The sequence below is a fragment of the Callorhinchus milii genome, unplaced genomic scaffold, assembly GCF_018977255.1.
Source record: "Callorhinchus milii isolate IMCB2004 unplaced genomic scaffold, IMCB_Cmil_1.0 Scaffold19, whole genome shotgun sequence".
NCBI classification, from domain to species: domain Eukaryota; kingdom Metazoa; phylum Chordata; class Chondrichthyes; order Chimaeriformes; family Callorhinchidae; genus Callorhinchus; species Callorhinchus milii.
Window position 1 is genome coordinate 8,287,820 of NW_024704760.1, and position 13,058 is coordinate 8,300,877.

The 13,058-nt window shown below is 46.8% G+C and overlaps 1 protein-coding gene and 1 non-coding gene across 4 annotated transcripts; both read left to right on the forward strand.

Annotated features, from left to right (window-relative positions):
* The first annotated feature begins 775 nt into the window (after positions 1-775).
* On the forward strand, positions 776-13,058 carry srsf3b (serine and arginine rich splicing factor 3). Of its 3 annotated transcripts, none has more exons than XR_006085589.1 (6): positions 776-990; positions 3,068-3,275; positions 5,505-5,636; positions 7,614-8,080; positions 10,206-10,247; positions 10,463-10,474. XR_006085589.1 is itself a non-coding variant. In XM_042341998.1 (6 exons), exons 1-6 carry the CDS (start codon positions 981-983, stop codon positions 11,857-11,859), a joined length of 507 nt encoding a protein of 168 aa, XP_042197932.1. In that variant the 5' UTR covers positions 783-980; the 3' UTR covers positions 11,860-13,058.
* On the forward strand, positions 4,251-4,385 carry LOC121850452. The gene has a single exon (XR_006085610.1). It is a non-coding gene; the product is annotated as a small nucleolar RNA SNORA41 (small nucleolar RNA).

Genomic DNA, 13,058 nt, shown 5'->3' on the forward strand with positions numbered 1-13,058 from the left:
AGTTACGGGGGGCGGGAAGTAGTTATGGGGGGGCGGGGGTAGTTACGGGGGGGGCGGTGGGGGGTAGTTACGGGGGGCGGGGGTAGTTGCGGGGGGCGGTGGGGGGGTAGTTACGGGGGGCGGGGGGGTAGTTATGGGGGCGGGGGGTAGTTACGGGGGGGCGGGGGGTAGTTACGGGGGGGCGGGGGGGGTAGTTACGGGGGGGCGGTGGGGGGTAGTTACGGGGGGCGGGGGGGTAGTTGCGGGGGGGCGGTGGGGGGTAGTTACGGGGGGCGGGGGGTAATTACGGGGGGGGGCGGGGGTAGTTACGGGGGGGCGGTGGGGGGTAGTTACGGGGGGGCGGGGAGGGGTAGTTACGGGGGGCGGGGGGTAGTTACGGGGGGGCGGGGGGGTAGTTACGGGGGGGCGGTGGGGGTAGTTACGGGGGGGCGAGGGGGTAGTGGCGGGGGGTAGTTACGGGGGGCGGGGGGGTAGTTACGGGGGGCGGGGGGTAGTTACGGGGGGGCGGGGGGTAGTTACGGGGGGCGGTGGGGGGGTAGTTACGGGGGGGCGGGGGGGGGTAGTTACGGGGGGGGCGGGGGGGGTAGTTACGGGGGGGCGGGGAGGGTAGTTACGGGGGGCGGTGGGGGTAGTTACGGGGGGGCGGGGGGGCAGTTACGGGGGGGCGGGGAGGGGTAGTTACCGGGGGCGGGGCCTGGAGTTGCTGTGAGTGACAGGGGCTGAGGAGCGCCGCTCCCACTCCAGCCAATGACAGGGGGCGGCTGCGGGGCACGTGACCGCGGCTGTCGGCTATTTCCGGCGGTTAACGGCGCGAGGCGGCGGCAGCCATTTTGCTTTTGTCCGCGACCGATTCACAGCGGCGCCTCCGAGAGAGCAGCACAGGAGCAGGTAACTGCCGCCACGTGCCCGCCCGCCCGACCGACTGACCGACCGATCGACCGACCGGCCTGGAGTCGCTGCAGAGTCCGACTCCCCACCGTATGGAGCCCGGTGGGTTCGGGCTGCGACCACGAGGCCGCCGCGTTTCGCGCGGTTTTGCTTCTTCTCCGAGCGGCGGGGCCTTAGGATTGGGAGGGCGGGAGGCGCCATTTGCTGCACTGATTGACTTGACTGAGTGAGAGAGGAGACGAAAGAGAGGGAGAGAGAGATCAGGCCATGGCGGTACAGGCAGATGAGCTGGACCCTGCGGGGTGGGGTTGGGGGGGGGGAAGGAGAGCGAAGTGAGGGAGCCGGGGGAGGGGGAGGAGAGTGAGCAGTTGGGGGGGAGTGAGCAGTTGGGGGGGAGTGAGCAGTTGGGGGGAGTGAGCAGTTGGGGGGAGTGGGCAGTTGGGGGAGTGAGGAGAGTCAGCAGTTGGGGGAGTGAGGAGAGTCAGCAGTTGGGGGGGTGAGGAGAGTCAGCAGTTGGGGGGGGTGAGCAGTTGGGGGGGAGTGAGGAGAGTGAGCAGTTGGGGGGGAGTGAGGAGAGTGAGCAGTTGGGGGAGGGGAGTGAGGAGAGTGAGCAGTTGTGGGGGAGTGAGCAGTTGGGGGGAGTGAGGAGAGTGAGCAGTTGGGGGGGAGTGAGGCGAGTGAGCAGTTGGGGGGGAGTGAGGAGAGTGAGCAGTTGGGGGGGGAGTGAGGAGAGTGAGCAGTTGGTGGGGGGGGAGTGAGGAGAGTGAGCAGTGGGCGGGGGGGAGTGAGGAGAGTGAGCAGTGGGGGGGGGAGTGAGGAGAGTGAGCAGTGGGGGGGGAGTGAGGAGAGTGAGCAGTGGGGGGGGGAGTGAGGAGAGTGAGCAGTGGGGGGGAGTGAGGAGAGTGAGCAGTGGGGGGGGAGTGAGGAGAGTGAGCAGTTGGGGGGGAAGTGAGGAGAGTGAGTAGTTGGGGGGGTGAGGAGAGTGAGCAGTTGGGGGAGGATGAGGAGAGTGAGGAGTTGGGGGGAGGGTGAGGAGAGTGAGGAGTTGGGGAAGTGAGGAGAGTGAGCAGTTGGGGGGTGAGGATGAGGAGAGGGAGCAGTTGGGGGGGTGAGGAGAGTGAGCAGTTGGGGGGAAGTGAGGAGAGTGAGCAGTTGGGGGTGGGGGTGAGGAGAGTGAGCAGTTGGGGGGTGGGGGTGAGGAGAGTGAGCAGTTGGGGGTGGGGGTGAGGAGAGTGAGCAGTTGTGGGGTGGGGTGAGGAGAGTGAGCAGTTGGGGGGGAAGTGAGGAGAGTGAGCAGTTGGGGGGGGGTGAGGAGAGTGAGCAGTTGAGGGGGGGGTGAGGAGAGTGAGCAGTTGAGGGGGGTGAGGAGAGTGAGCAGTTGGGGGGGGTGAGGAGAGTGAGCAGTTGGGGGGGGGGTGAGGAGAGTGAGCAGTTGAGGGGGGGTGAGGAGAGTGAGCAGTTGGGGGGGGGTGAGGAGAGTGAGCAGTTGGGGGGCTGAGGAGAGTGAGCAGTTGGGGGGCTGAGGAGAGTGAGCAGTTGGGGGGCTGAGGAGAGTGAGCAGTTGGGGGGTGAGGAGAGTGAGCAGTTGGGGGGGTGAGGAGCCGGGCCTCGGGGTGTCAGAGAGAGCTGTGTGTGTGTGGGGATTAATCTAATTTAAGGTGCTGTGGTCTGCATGCTGATAGTGTTGAGCGCACAGGGTCTCTGCACTGCTCCAACGAGGGCGCGGCCATTTTCTGAAACGATGGTGCGGTTTTTTTTCCCCCTCTGATTTATTTCCTCTGGATTTTCTCGCTGCTCCTGTTCTACTGTAGTATAGTACAATAATTTAGTGGGGAGGGGGCATTGTATTTGTTAACCGAGTTGTCTGTGAATTTGGGGTTTCAATCTGTGTATTTAAGGGTTATAGTCCTATGCCCCCCCACCCACGCCCCATGAGAGGCTACAGGACTTGTGGGCGCATATTTTTTCTATGATTAACCTGACTTGCAATCATAAAATGCATAGTATCTGGTAATTTTCTCTGTATTATCGTTTATATTTATAATTACGGCATTACTTGCTGGCATTTCAAAGGGCGCCTTGAGTCCACAAAGCCTAAAGCTTGGGTTGTGAATGAATTCCAGCAATTCTGCATGTTAAAAGAATTTGGAGTTAAACTTGCTTGTGCACCTTGTTTCAGCCATGAATCATGGTTCGTGCCCATTAGACTGCAAGGTGTACGTTGGAAACCTTGGGAATAATGGGAACAAGACAGAACTGGAAAGAGCCTTTGGGTATTACGGGCCACTTCGCAGTGTGTGGGTTGCCCGGAACCCCCCCGGCTTTGCATTCGTTGAATTTGAAGATCCCCGTGATGCTTCGGATGCGGTTAGAGAACTTGATGGAAGGTACTGATTAAGTTTTCTAGTAACGTGCTACTTTCTGCAGCCTTTTGGTTAATTTGGACACTGGTTCCTTGTTAATAGCTTTGCTTTCTGCAAGTTCACCATCTAGTGGCCACGCTGAGACTCAAACCTTGCTACGCCATGCTGAGATTCAACCTGTGACCAACTGAGTGCTGCTGAGCTGCTTCAGGAAGCCATTTTACAATGCTAGTTCCAGAATGGCTCACAGCAGGGAACGTACAAAATGGATTTGATTGGACGATTAATATTGTAATGGATATAATAATAAATGCAAGGATTATTAAATGTGTCATGGTGGCAACAGATTCTGGGGCTCAGTGCCATTTAGTGAATGGAAATTCACACATTGATGCTGACATTATTTACAATAATAAGTAACCTGATATTAATGGCCAATAATATAATTATATACTTTTGCCTCGCATCCCTTCACCGGTTCTCTTTGCTGCCCTTGTGCCTACACTTGTAACTTTATATTCTAACTTTTCTGTGATATCTATATGCACGCTTGCTTGTCTTGTGCTTGGTGGTTCCCTTGGGCTACATCTACAATTATGCCTTTCAAAAACCAGAAGTGCAGTTGGTTATCATGTATGCCACAGCCTAAGTGAGTTAAGCAGAAAGTGTTGCCTCAAATTGCTAGGCAGTTGCTGTGCAGTGGATGAGGTATAAAACAAGGATTATAGTTAGTTTTGTTTTGGCGTGGGGATCCAATCTTGTGTTTTGGGCAGTTTTGTCACTTTTATTGCTGGGCTTGCACCTCTTGCAAATGCTCAGAACTCTTGGCTGAGGTTCGCTAAGTTTTATCCGAGGAATTGTGCTACACTAGGTATCTTGCATTCTTTATACATCAAGATGACTTTAGAGTTTACACTTTTCACATTTGCAATAAGTTTTTGGCTGAAAAAGAATCATTAATATCATTAGTATTGAAGGACCTGGTGTTTCTAATTAGATTTCCACAGATACTGGTCTGGAATTGCTTGCTTGGTAGTAGTTTCAGTATTCCTTCTGTGGAATAATAATTGTTGCACTCAGTTATCAGCTCTTTATAAATCACTATCAAAGTGCTTTATGGTGTGACACACATTTCAGACTTGACCACCTTACTAGGCTGTATTAGCAAAATGGTTAATTAGTTTTACTAAACTAGTTATCTTTTGTTGGTTGCTAACTGAGGGCAGATTATGGTCTTGCAGGTAAGAAGACTGCTTTTGGTAAAACCCAATTTGTATTGCCATGACACTGATAGGTGTCTAATGCACTTAATTCCAAATTGCACCACAGTGGGCAATCTCAATTGTGTCAAGCCCTTGAAACACTGGCCTTGATTCGAGTGTGAAGTGAAATGCAAGAATCCTACATTAATAGTGTGGTAGCTACAACAACAACTTACATTTGTATAGCACCGCTCACGCAGGGTTGCGTCCCAGTAGCTCGTATACAATACCACCAGGCGTGGGATGCTAGTGCAGATATTGAAAGTATTCATCTCTGCAGCTTCCATCTCCTTGGTGAAATCTTCACAGCACTCATCAGAAATTGTTGGATGCATTTTGAGTAATAACGGGCCATTGTTTTGACACTGAAAGAGAGGAGTTCATTGTTATGAAATGTCACTACAAGCCTCCAAATGGTTGCATAAACAATGTTTCACTTATACACCTCAGGACCAGTTCCTTAGTTCAAGAGTTTGTTTGGCATCACTGAGATTTCCTGTTGTGTTATAATCTAGGAATGAGTATTAGTATTTTAGGATGTCCTCCCAGTGTGACAGATGTTATTTAAATGTAAATTTGCATTGTAGTAGATCCCTTTCAGTGCCCTAAAAGTACAAGTTGGATTTTATGAATGATTCCAATGAGTTAGCTGCTGAAACAGGGAAGACTTGTGTGCAGGTTTTATATTTCAACCTGTAGCTGTTAGAAAATTTCTGACGGATATTTAGGTTCCCACATTTTCCCAAGGATTGTTGATCGATTGCAAGATACTGGACTGCATTACCATCTCTTGGAATGGGTGCAGTTTGTGCCCCCAGAGTTAGAGGTGGTGAACAAAATCACCACCTGATGGAGGGAGAGAAATGGTGATCATTCATGAGGTTTCGATCTGCAGTGGAAATTTATTTTATTTTCAATTTAGTTGATTGTGGAACCTGTTGAAATAGGTGTGCAGGCTGTGGAGTAATATTTAATCATACTCTGGTTGCAGGAGTCTTTGTGGCTGCCGTGTTCGTGTAGAACTCTCCAATGGTGAGAGGCGTCGTGCTCGTCCCCCCGCTCAACAATGGACCAGACGCTCTCGTGATGACTATCGCCGGAGAAGCCCCCCAGCAAGGCGCAGGTAACGATAGCTGCAAAAATGTGCTGTGTGATGCTAAAACCGTTAAATTTCTGTGATTCCGTCTGTAAGTTGTATTGAGCTGTTTTCTGCTCAATAACTACTAGTGATGGGTGACATTGATTTTAATAACAGCCTGATATCTCGTGACAGTGCTATAATGTTTAGTGTGTTGTTATATAGGATTCCATTTGATTTTGAGGGCCATTAGGGATGTCATGATTTTGAATTTTAGTTTTCACTGTTGATGACTGCTAAAGCCAGTCGAATTCCCAGAATCTAAGGCAATGTTTCTTTGTGTATGCTGCAATATAATCTGTTCAATCAGTAACTGTTCTTGACTCCTTTTTTTAAAAAAGGCTCTGAATGGCTTTGTCCTTCAAGGGCATCAGATTGCAGTGGTAGATGGGGGTGTGGGTATGCAACTTTCACAAACAGTCTGGCACTTTTAACCGAATGAAAGGGCTCTTGAGTTGCTTCTTGTATTCTGACCTTGTTTTGTGTAAGAAATGTATCATGACTACCCTAGTTTTCAGGCCCTTAACCTTTTAGTTTCTTTTACTGAGCACCATATGAGAAGCACATCGTGTATGTGCTACATTGTGGTGTTCTTCTCTGAGTCCTGCCCTGCAAGTGGGAGCTTTCACATGTAGCTTATTGCAGTTTTATAAACCTATAGGGTTGCAGTGCTAAAATACCGCACTGAAGTTCAGAATTGGCCATTTGTGGGGAAAATCAATATTATCTCAACCATTTGGTGATGCTAGGTGTAGAAGGAAACTTTATATGGTTATATATAAGAAAAAAAACAACTCTTTGAATTCAGACTGAAATGTCTGAAATACTGCTTATTTGCACTCAATTAAGAAAATTCTCTGCTATACAGAATTATCTACACTTCGCTTTCATTTTGGCTTAATGTCAGTGGGGTGAGGTAAAAAGCATGCTGTTGGAGCAGCCAAGTTCTTTCCGATTTATGTAGCAGTTCAGCCATGCTACATTTGTACTTCAGCAATTGATATTTTAGCACTGCTGTCAAGGATTTGACTGGACTCCCAGCATTGACTTCACGTAACTGGCTAAATGTTGAGCAGATATGAAGCTTAATTCTTGGTGATCAGTGAGCTTTATTTGCAGAGAAATGCATCTTGAGGGGAGAAAGATACCATTGAGCTGCCAGGGGTTTAGGTAGCGACTTAAATTTGTACCAGTGTCAGGACCTTGACATCTAAACCTAATGTTGGCGCTCAATTCTTAAACTGGGCCCCATTTTGACTTAACCTGAATCCTGATGTGCTCATATGACTGGTGGGCGTTTGTAGAAGGTAGAAGGTCTGAGTGATGTCTGGGCTATTTTGGTCTCCGATGCTACATTGAGCCTATTGCAACTCAACCCCAGGGTTCCTTCTGCCGCTAGCTCGTTGAATGAATTTGTGCCAAGCGTACATTTTTCTTTCTGCCTTGTGTTGAGTTTGGTAGCAGGTCACAGGGCTTCGACGCTAAGGGCTACCAGTGTAATAACCTCAGGCACCTGCCTCCTGCTACCCATCTTTGAAAGGTTTTGAAATAATGCAGCAAATCGGGCAGTTCTTTCAGTTTGGAGCCCAGACTCCATGGTGCAATAAAACCCAACTCAGCAAATGCTGGTACCTTGCCCTAGAGGGAGCCTCTTCCATCTCAGTCGAAGAGCATCATTGAAGGTGAGTGCCCTTTTCTTGTTAACCGGGAACATTCAGAAGGAACCCTGATTAGCATATCTAAAGGTTGCACAGCATGCTACTGCTTTCTAGTCTGTTGCATTTTGACACAGGATGTTGCGGAGTTATGCATTGCTGTTTGCGTTGTCACTCATCACTAATGGTTGATAATGTGTTTAATCTGGCGTTACCGATGGCTTAAATGTTGCAACTATTTCTTTTTAAAAGATGCATTTTTTTTAATCCATTTATATATTAATAAAAATGAACCCCCCCCTTGCAGAGTCACCATCATGCCTCTTCTCACCGCCCTTCGAGTCTACATTAGCCAGTCAACTATCCCTCTTTCAGCGTCATGTGACCAGCGCGCCCCAATCAGCTTGGCTGGTGTCGGTATCACATGACCAAGGCATGTCCAGTCGTCAGGTTGCACCGCCCTTTGGTTCCCAAGCATGCTGTTTCTCAGCCTCTTCTCCAACCTTAACCAATCAGCAGTGGCTGCCTCAACTGCCCGCACATTTCTGGTCAATCAGCTGTTTACCTTACTCGTTGTCTCCACAACAGCAGCCGAACACTCAGCATTTGTTTCAGCAGCCTTCGGCTAAATAAAAAGCAGGAAAAAAACCACTACATCCCCCCTCTGCCAACCAAATACCACGCATCTGGCAAACCTTTTCAGCAAATTCTACCTGGCCGTCAGTCCGGCAGCCTCACCTCTCCATTTCTAGCTTGTTGAAAACCAAAAGACTAGTAAGTTTTTCCTGCTTTATACAATAGTCTACTGCTGGTATAATGGAGTAAGCGTTTGAAAAGGTAAATGGACTCGTGTTCTGTTAGGGGCTGACTGTGTTAAACTACATTTAGGCAAAAAGATGAGTTCTTGTTCTTAAATTAGACCCGGCAATTCTTTTGCACTTGGGTCCAGGAATAACAGTCTTGACAGTTAGCTTTAGATTAATATTAATAATTTGCCACTGGTGAATCAGTTTGAAAATTCAGACTCTTAAATGCAAAAATGCTTAGAAGTAAGGCCAGGGTAACTTGAAGGAAGGTGCCGTGCCACTTGTCTCGGTTTCCATAGTGGTGGTTAGTTATGGATGCTGTCCAGTTAATTGAAAATAAATTCTATATCGTTTCTCAAATCAAGCTGACTCAATATTGCTTGAAACTCAACTTTTTTTCCAATTTGGGGAACTATTTGCTCATTTATTTTTAAACGGGTTGGTTACCAGATTCCAACATTTATAGGGTCTGTTATAGCTTTGTCCCACTTCAGGAAGTGTGTGCAATGTAAAGTAAGGCAATTCAGGTGTTTTTTGAACAGACTTGAGCTTTAAGAAAGTGGAAAGCAGGCACTTTCCTTGAGTTAGCCTGGCCCTGGAGGTGGCAGTGTAGACCTGGTTCTCGGTGCTGTAGGTATTAGTTTTTCTAAACTTTACAGGGTAATTAAGGGCAGTCTTTGATTGGGGAAAGAGTGACTATGGTGGAAAAATCTCAATTGGCCACCCAATAATAAATATGGCAAACATGCGCAGTATTAATCTGTTGGCAATGGCCTATGTAGTGCCAATTGTGTCAAGTGGGCAGTAGCCATCTTGGTGACATGGACTTCCAATTGCGTCTACTTGAAACCCTGGCCTGGATTTTTTTCCACTATGTAAAGGACAATGCAGTGGTGGGTTGACCTGACTTGGTGGCCCAATGCTGTATCTGCATCTACGTGTTTGAGTACTGGTTAAAAAGGAGAGATGAGTGGCTAAAATGAAGACAAGGTTTGAGATGAAAGTGCATGTAACATTGTAAAATTGTTCTAATGGGTGGGTTTGATCTTGTACTGGTTAGAATTGTGCAGTTGCCATGTTTGTTCCCCCCCACCTCCCCATTAACTGAAATTCAATGATATTTGGGTTTTTGAATTTTAACAAGCCACCATTGGTTGAATGTCTTCGGTCAAGAGAGGCAAGTTTTTTTGAATGATATAATGCAGTGATGCAAGTCTAGTGGCCAGGAGTAGCTACCTCCCCTTTTCTGTGTGGTTCCCTAGTAAGGTAATTGATTGTGTATCAATTAAAAGGCAGTGATAAGAGGCTACATTGAAGTTAAAGTGACTTGGCTATTACCAGGAATGGAAAACTTGTCAATCAATTGCCTGCGTTGCCTGGGGGCTCTAGTGTCAGAAACCACTAGTAGCATTGTTGTAGCTGCTGGCGAAACGCTCATGAACCTGAATGTTGGGTTCCTAACCACTGAACCCCCACCGCCTCCCCAGTGCATTCCATCCCGGTTACTTGTAGCTGGCCAATTGCTGGAGTGTTGTGTAGCAAGTCCATCACACATTAGTCAGGACCTTTATATCATTCAGGCTGCATCAAACACCAATGCAGGGTTTCTCAGTGTTTTGTCTGAGAATTAGTTTGGTGTAAGTTACCTGGAATTATTCCTGGGATATCATTACATCGGGAAATGCAATGGCATGTGAAATGATCAATTTATGACTTGCCAAGGTTAAATGTTGAGCAGAAAGCTTAAACTCCAGTTGTAGTTTTGCCCTGTGAATTTATTGGATAACCGCTCTTCTGGTTGATTAGGCCTAACATGCTGTAGCTCCCTTGGATGTGGATTGTTTGTCACTTGATTAGCCTGAGACCCCTGCAATGTATTGAGTCACCACGAATATATTAGTTTGTAAGTTAATGTTAATTTTGCACTCAGACTCTCATGCAGGTTGCCTGTCGAGTACATTTTACAGCATTAATTACCTTCACTAGTGAACCGGGGTTGTTGAGACGAGCTGTGGTCGAGTAGGATGGTACTTCGCTGGTCATTGTACAGCTGCTGCACTCTGTTCACTTTCTAACTCCCTTCTCGCTTCTAGATCACCACCTCGCAGAAGGAGCTTCAGCAGGAGTCGCAGCAGGTAACTTATTCACTTACAATGTCTTCTGACCACAGTACTTGCTGTTTGAGGAGAACATAACTATCCTTTACAAAGTTGTCATTTCAGTTACTTAGGTAGGTTCAAAGGCTTTCTTCAAACCTAATATGGTCTTTAGTTTGCTTTCCATACGTAGTTTGTTTCAGAAGTCCATGTGTGTCACTTAACTAAAGTATTCGGTTTTGATTTTGCTGCAGGTCCCTTTCAAGGGATCGTAGGAGAGAGAGATCCCTGTCCAGAGAGAGGAACCACAAACCGTCTCGCTCGTTCTCCCGATCTCGCAGGCAAGTACCCAGAATTTATTGAAATTATTAGTCCTTTGATGGAGTGCTGTAGAAATATGCTAAACTAGCTGTATGCAATGCAGCTTTGCTTGCAAACAAAGGACCCAATGTGGAATGTAGATTGACACACAGGCATTTCGTCTTTATCTATACTCTGCCAGAGGACTCTTAATATATTTTCTCTGTCTCTCACACACACTCTTGCTGGCGTGCCCTAGCTCTGGCACGCCCTCGGGCCAAGGCACTCTCGATCTGTCCCACATGCGAGGACTGTCTCCCTTGACAACCAGAAAAAAGTGGTGTACATTTGTTGCAGAATATAGATGTATCTCTGAACGGTGTATGCTTTTCTGTCGCTAGGTAGTTGCAGAATACGATGTATACCTTATAATTTGGGCCTTATTTAAAGCATTTTTAATATAGCTCATCAACGATAGGAGATTCCCCCCCAAAAAATGCCTATGGCACTGCCTGGTGCAAGACCTTTCCGGGGAGGTATAAATCATGTCTACGTCAATCGGTTATTGCGTGATTGTCGGATACACTGACAACTACCACACACACAGACATTTCGCCTTTATTGGTACAGATGAATAAATTACTTACTTAATATGTAATGTGACTGCAGAGATTCCTGAGTAATTTTACTTTGAAGTTTAATTTGTAGAGCAACACATCCAGTGCAATTCTGTTATATATTTGAGATTTGACTTCTCTTTCTGAGATCTTTGTTCTAGTTATAAAAATTCAGTGCTGGGAGTTTAGGTTACAACTATCTTCATTTTAGTGTTATCTCTCACACTTGCTTCACAATAAGAGCGCACCTATTATAAATGGGTGTAGTAACTCTGGGGGGCTGGGTAGGGAAATTGAAAAGCTTGGTATCCTTTGTACTTAGCATTGCTACGGGGCTCTGATCTTTTGCAGTGATTGACTATCGTGGAGTCCTGTGGCTCAGAGGTTAAAGAGCACTCGCTTTGCAAGTGAAAGACCTGGGTTCAATTCCCAGCAGGATGAAACCATGGGCAAGTTTCCACACGCCTGATAATCTCTCAAGAAAAAAAATAATAAATTGGCCATTTCAATCCACGACTGTTTGTGGGACACTGCGCAATTGGCTGCCGCATTTCACCCACAAATATACAGTCAATTCACTTTACAGTCTCTTCTGTGAAGTGCTTTGAGACGTCTAGAAGATGTGAAAAGCGTTATATCAAATGCAAGGATTATTATTTTGTATTGAGCGAACAGCAGACTAAAATTTGTATTATTTTCTCTTTAGTCGTTCCAGGTCAAACGATAGGAAGTGAGCTGAAGCCTGGTGACCTTTGTGAAGATCCGTGTACAGACCGTCAGAGTTGTTAAGGACATGATTTGCATTTGTTTAATAGACTCTTATGACACGTGGTTCAGTGCATTTTTTACCCTATTTTAGCTATTCATTGTTTTCTTTTTGTGTATTCTATAATGTAACCAGTGAGAAGTTTTCAAACCTGTGAATTATGGCAGAGTTGTGTTTTTATAAGGGTGGGTGTATATGGACACTTGCCTGTGTTCATTGAGGGCTCCTATCCTTGTGCTGCTGACGTCCGTTCATTTGAGCAGCTCCAGCTGCTGTAGCTGTAAGAGCCCAGCAGAATACCACGAAGATCATTCTCTGGTAGGCTATTTTACAGTGGAAAGCTGTTAAATGCTCGTCTTGCTGCAAAGTCTACAAGTTTGCATTAAGACTTGTGAGGGTTGCATGCTTGGCAATACTGTATTTCAGTTACGTTTGATGGCTTTCCTCAGTTCATTTTTTTCTAAAATAACAGACCATAGTTACTACTTTTCTAGACCCTTAAACTTGTCACTTTGTAGAAGAAACCACCTCTGTGCAGTGCATTGGGAATAATAGGAAGTGCTTGTGACCAGGCATCATTAGGACTGCTCTGGGTCCATTATCAGCACAATGAGGTTTGATAATGCAAAGTGTATCCAGTGCTGGTGTAGAAATACATTTGCATTTTAGATACGATTTTAAAATTATTTTGTGTACTTTCTGAATAAATACATGGAGGGCGTTCTGTGGACTAACTGATCTCCTGGAGGGGAAACCTGGACAGTGTTTTTTCCTGACCCCAGTGTTTTCCAATGAGGCATTAATAAAACTCAAATACTGGCCAGGAGGAGTTTTCCTGAACTCTGACCTGAAGAATTAATCATTGACTAGTCAGCAATGCTCAATGGATTCTTGCTCTGGTGACTTATTTCCACGGACAGTCTAAAGAGCAAAGAACTGCCCCTCTACTTGGCTCTGCTGGAAATGTAGTTTTTTTAGGTCCATTTTCACCAGCAACTGCATTATAAGTGGCCTGCTGCCCCATCTGTCTCATCCAATGTGGTTATTGGATAGTGAGAGAAGCTGGAGCGGCACACTGTTTGGTTCGTTCTTCAGCTTTGTAATCCTTTTTCCTGTCATTGTATGCTGTTTGTGACTTTCTTGGAAATAAACTTTGGTTACAGAACA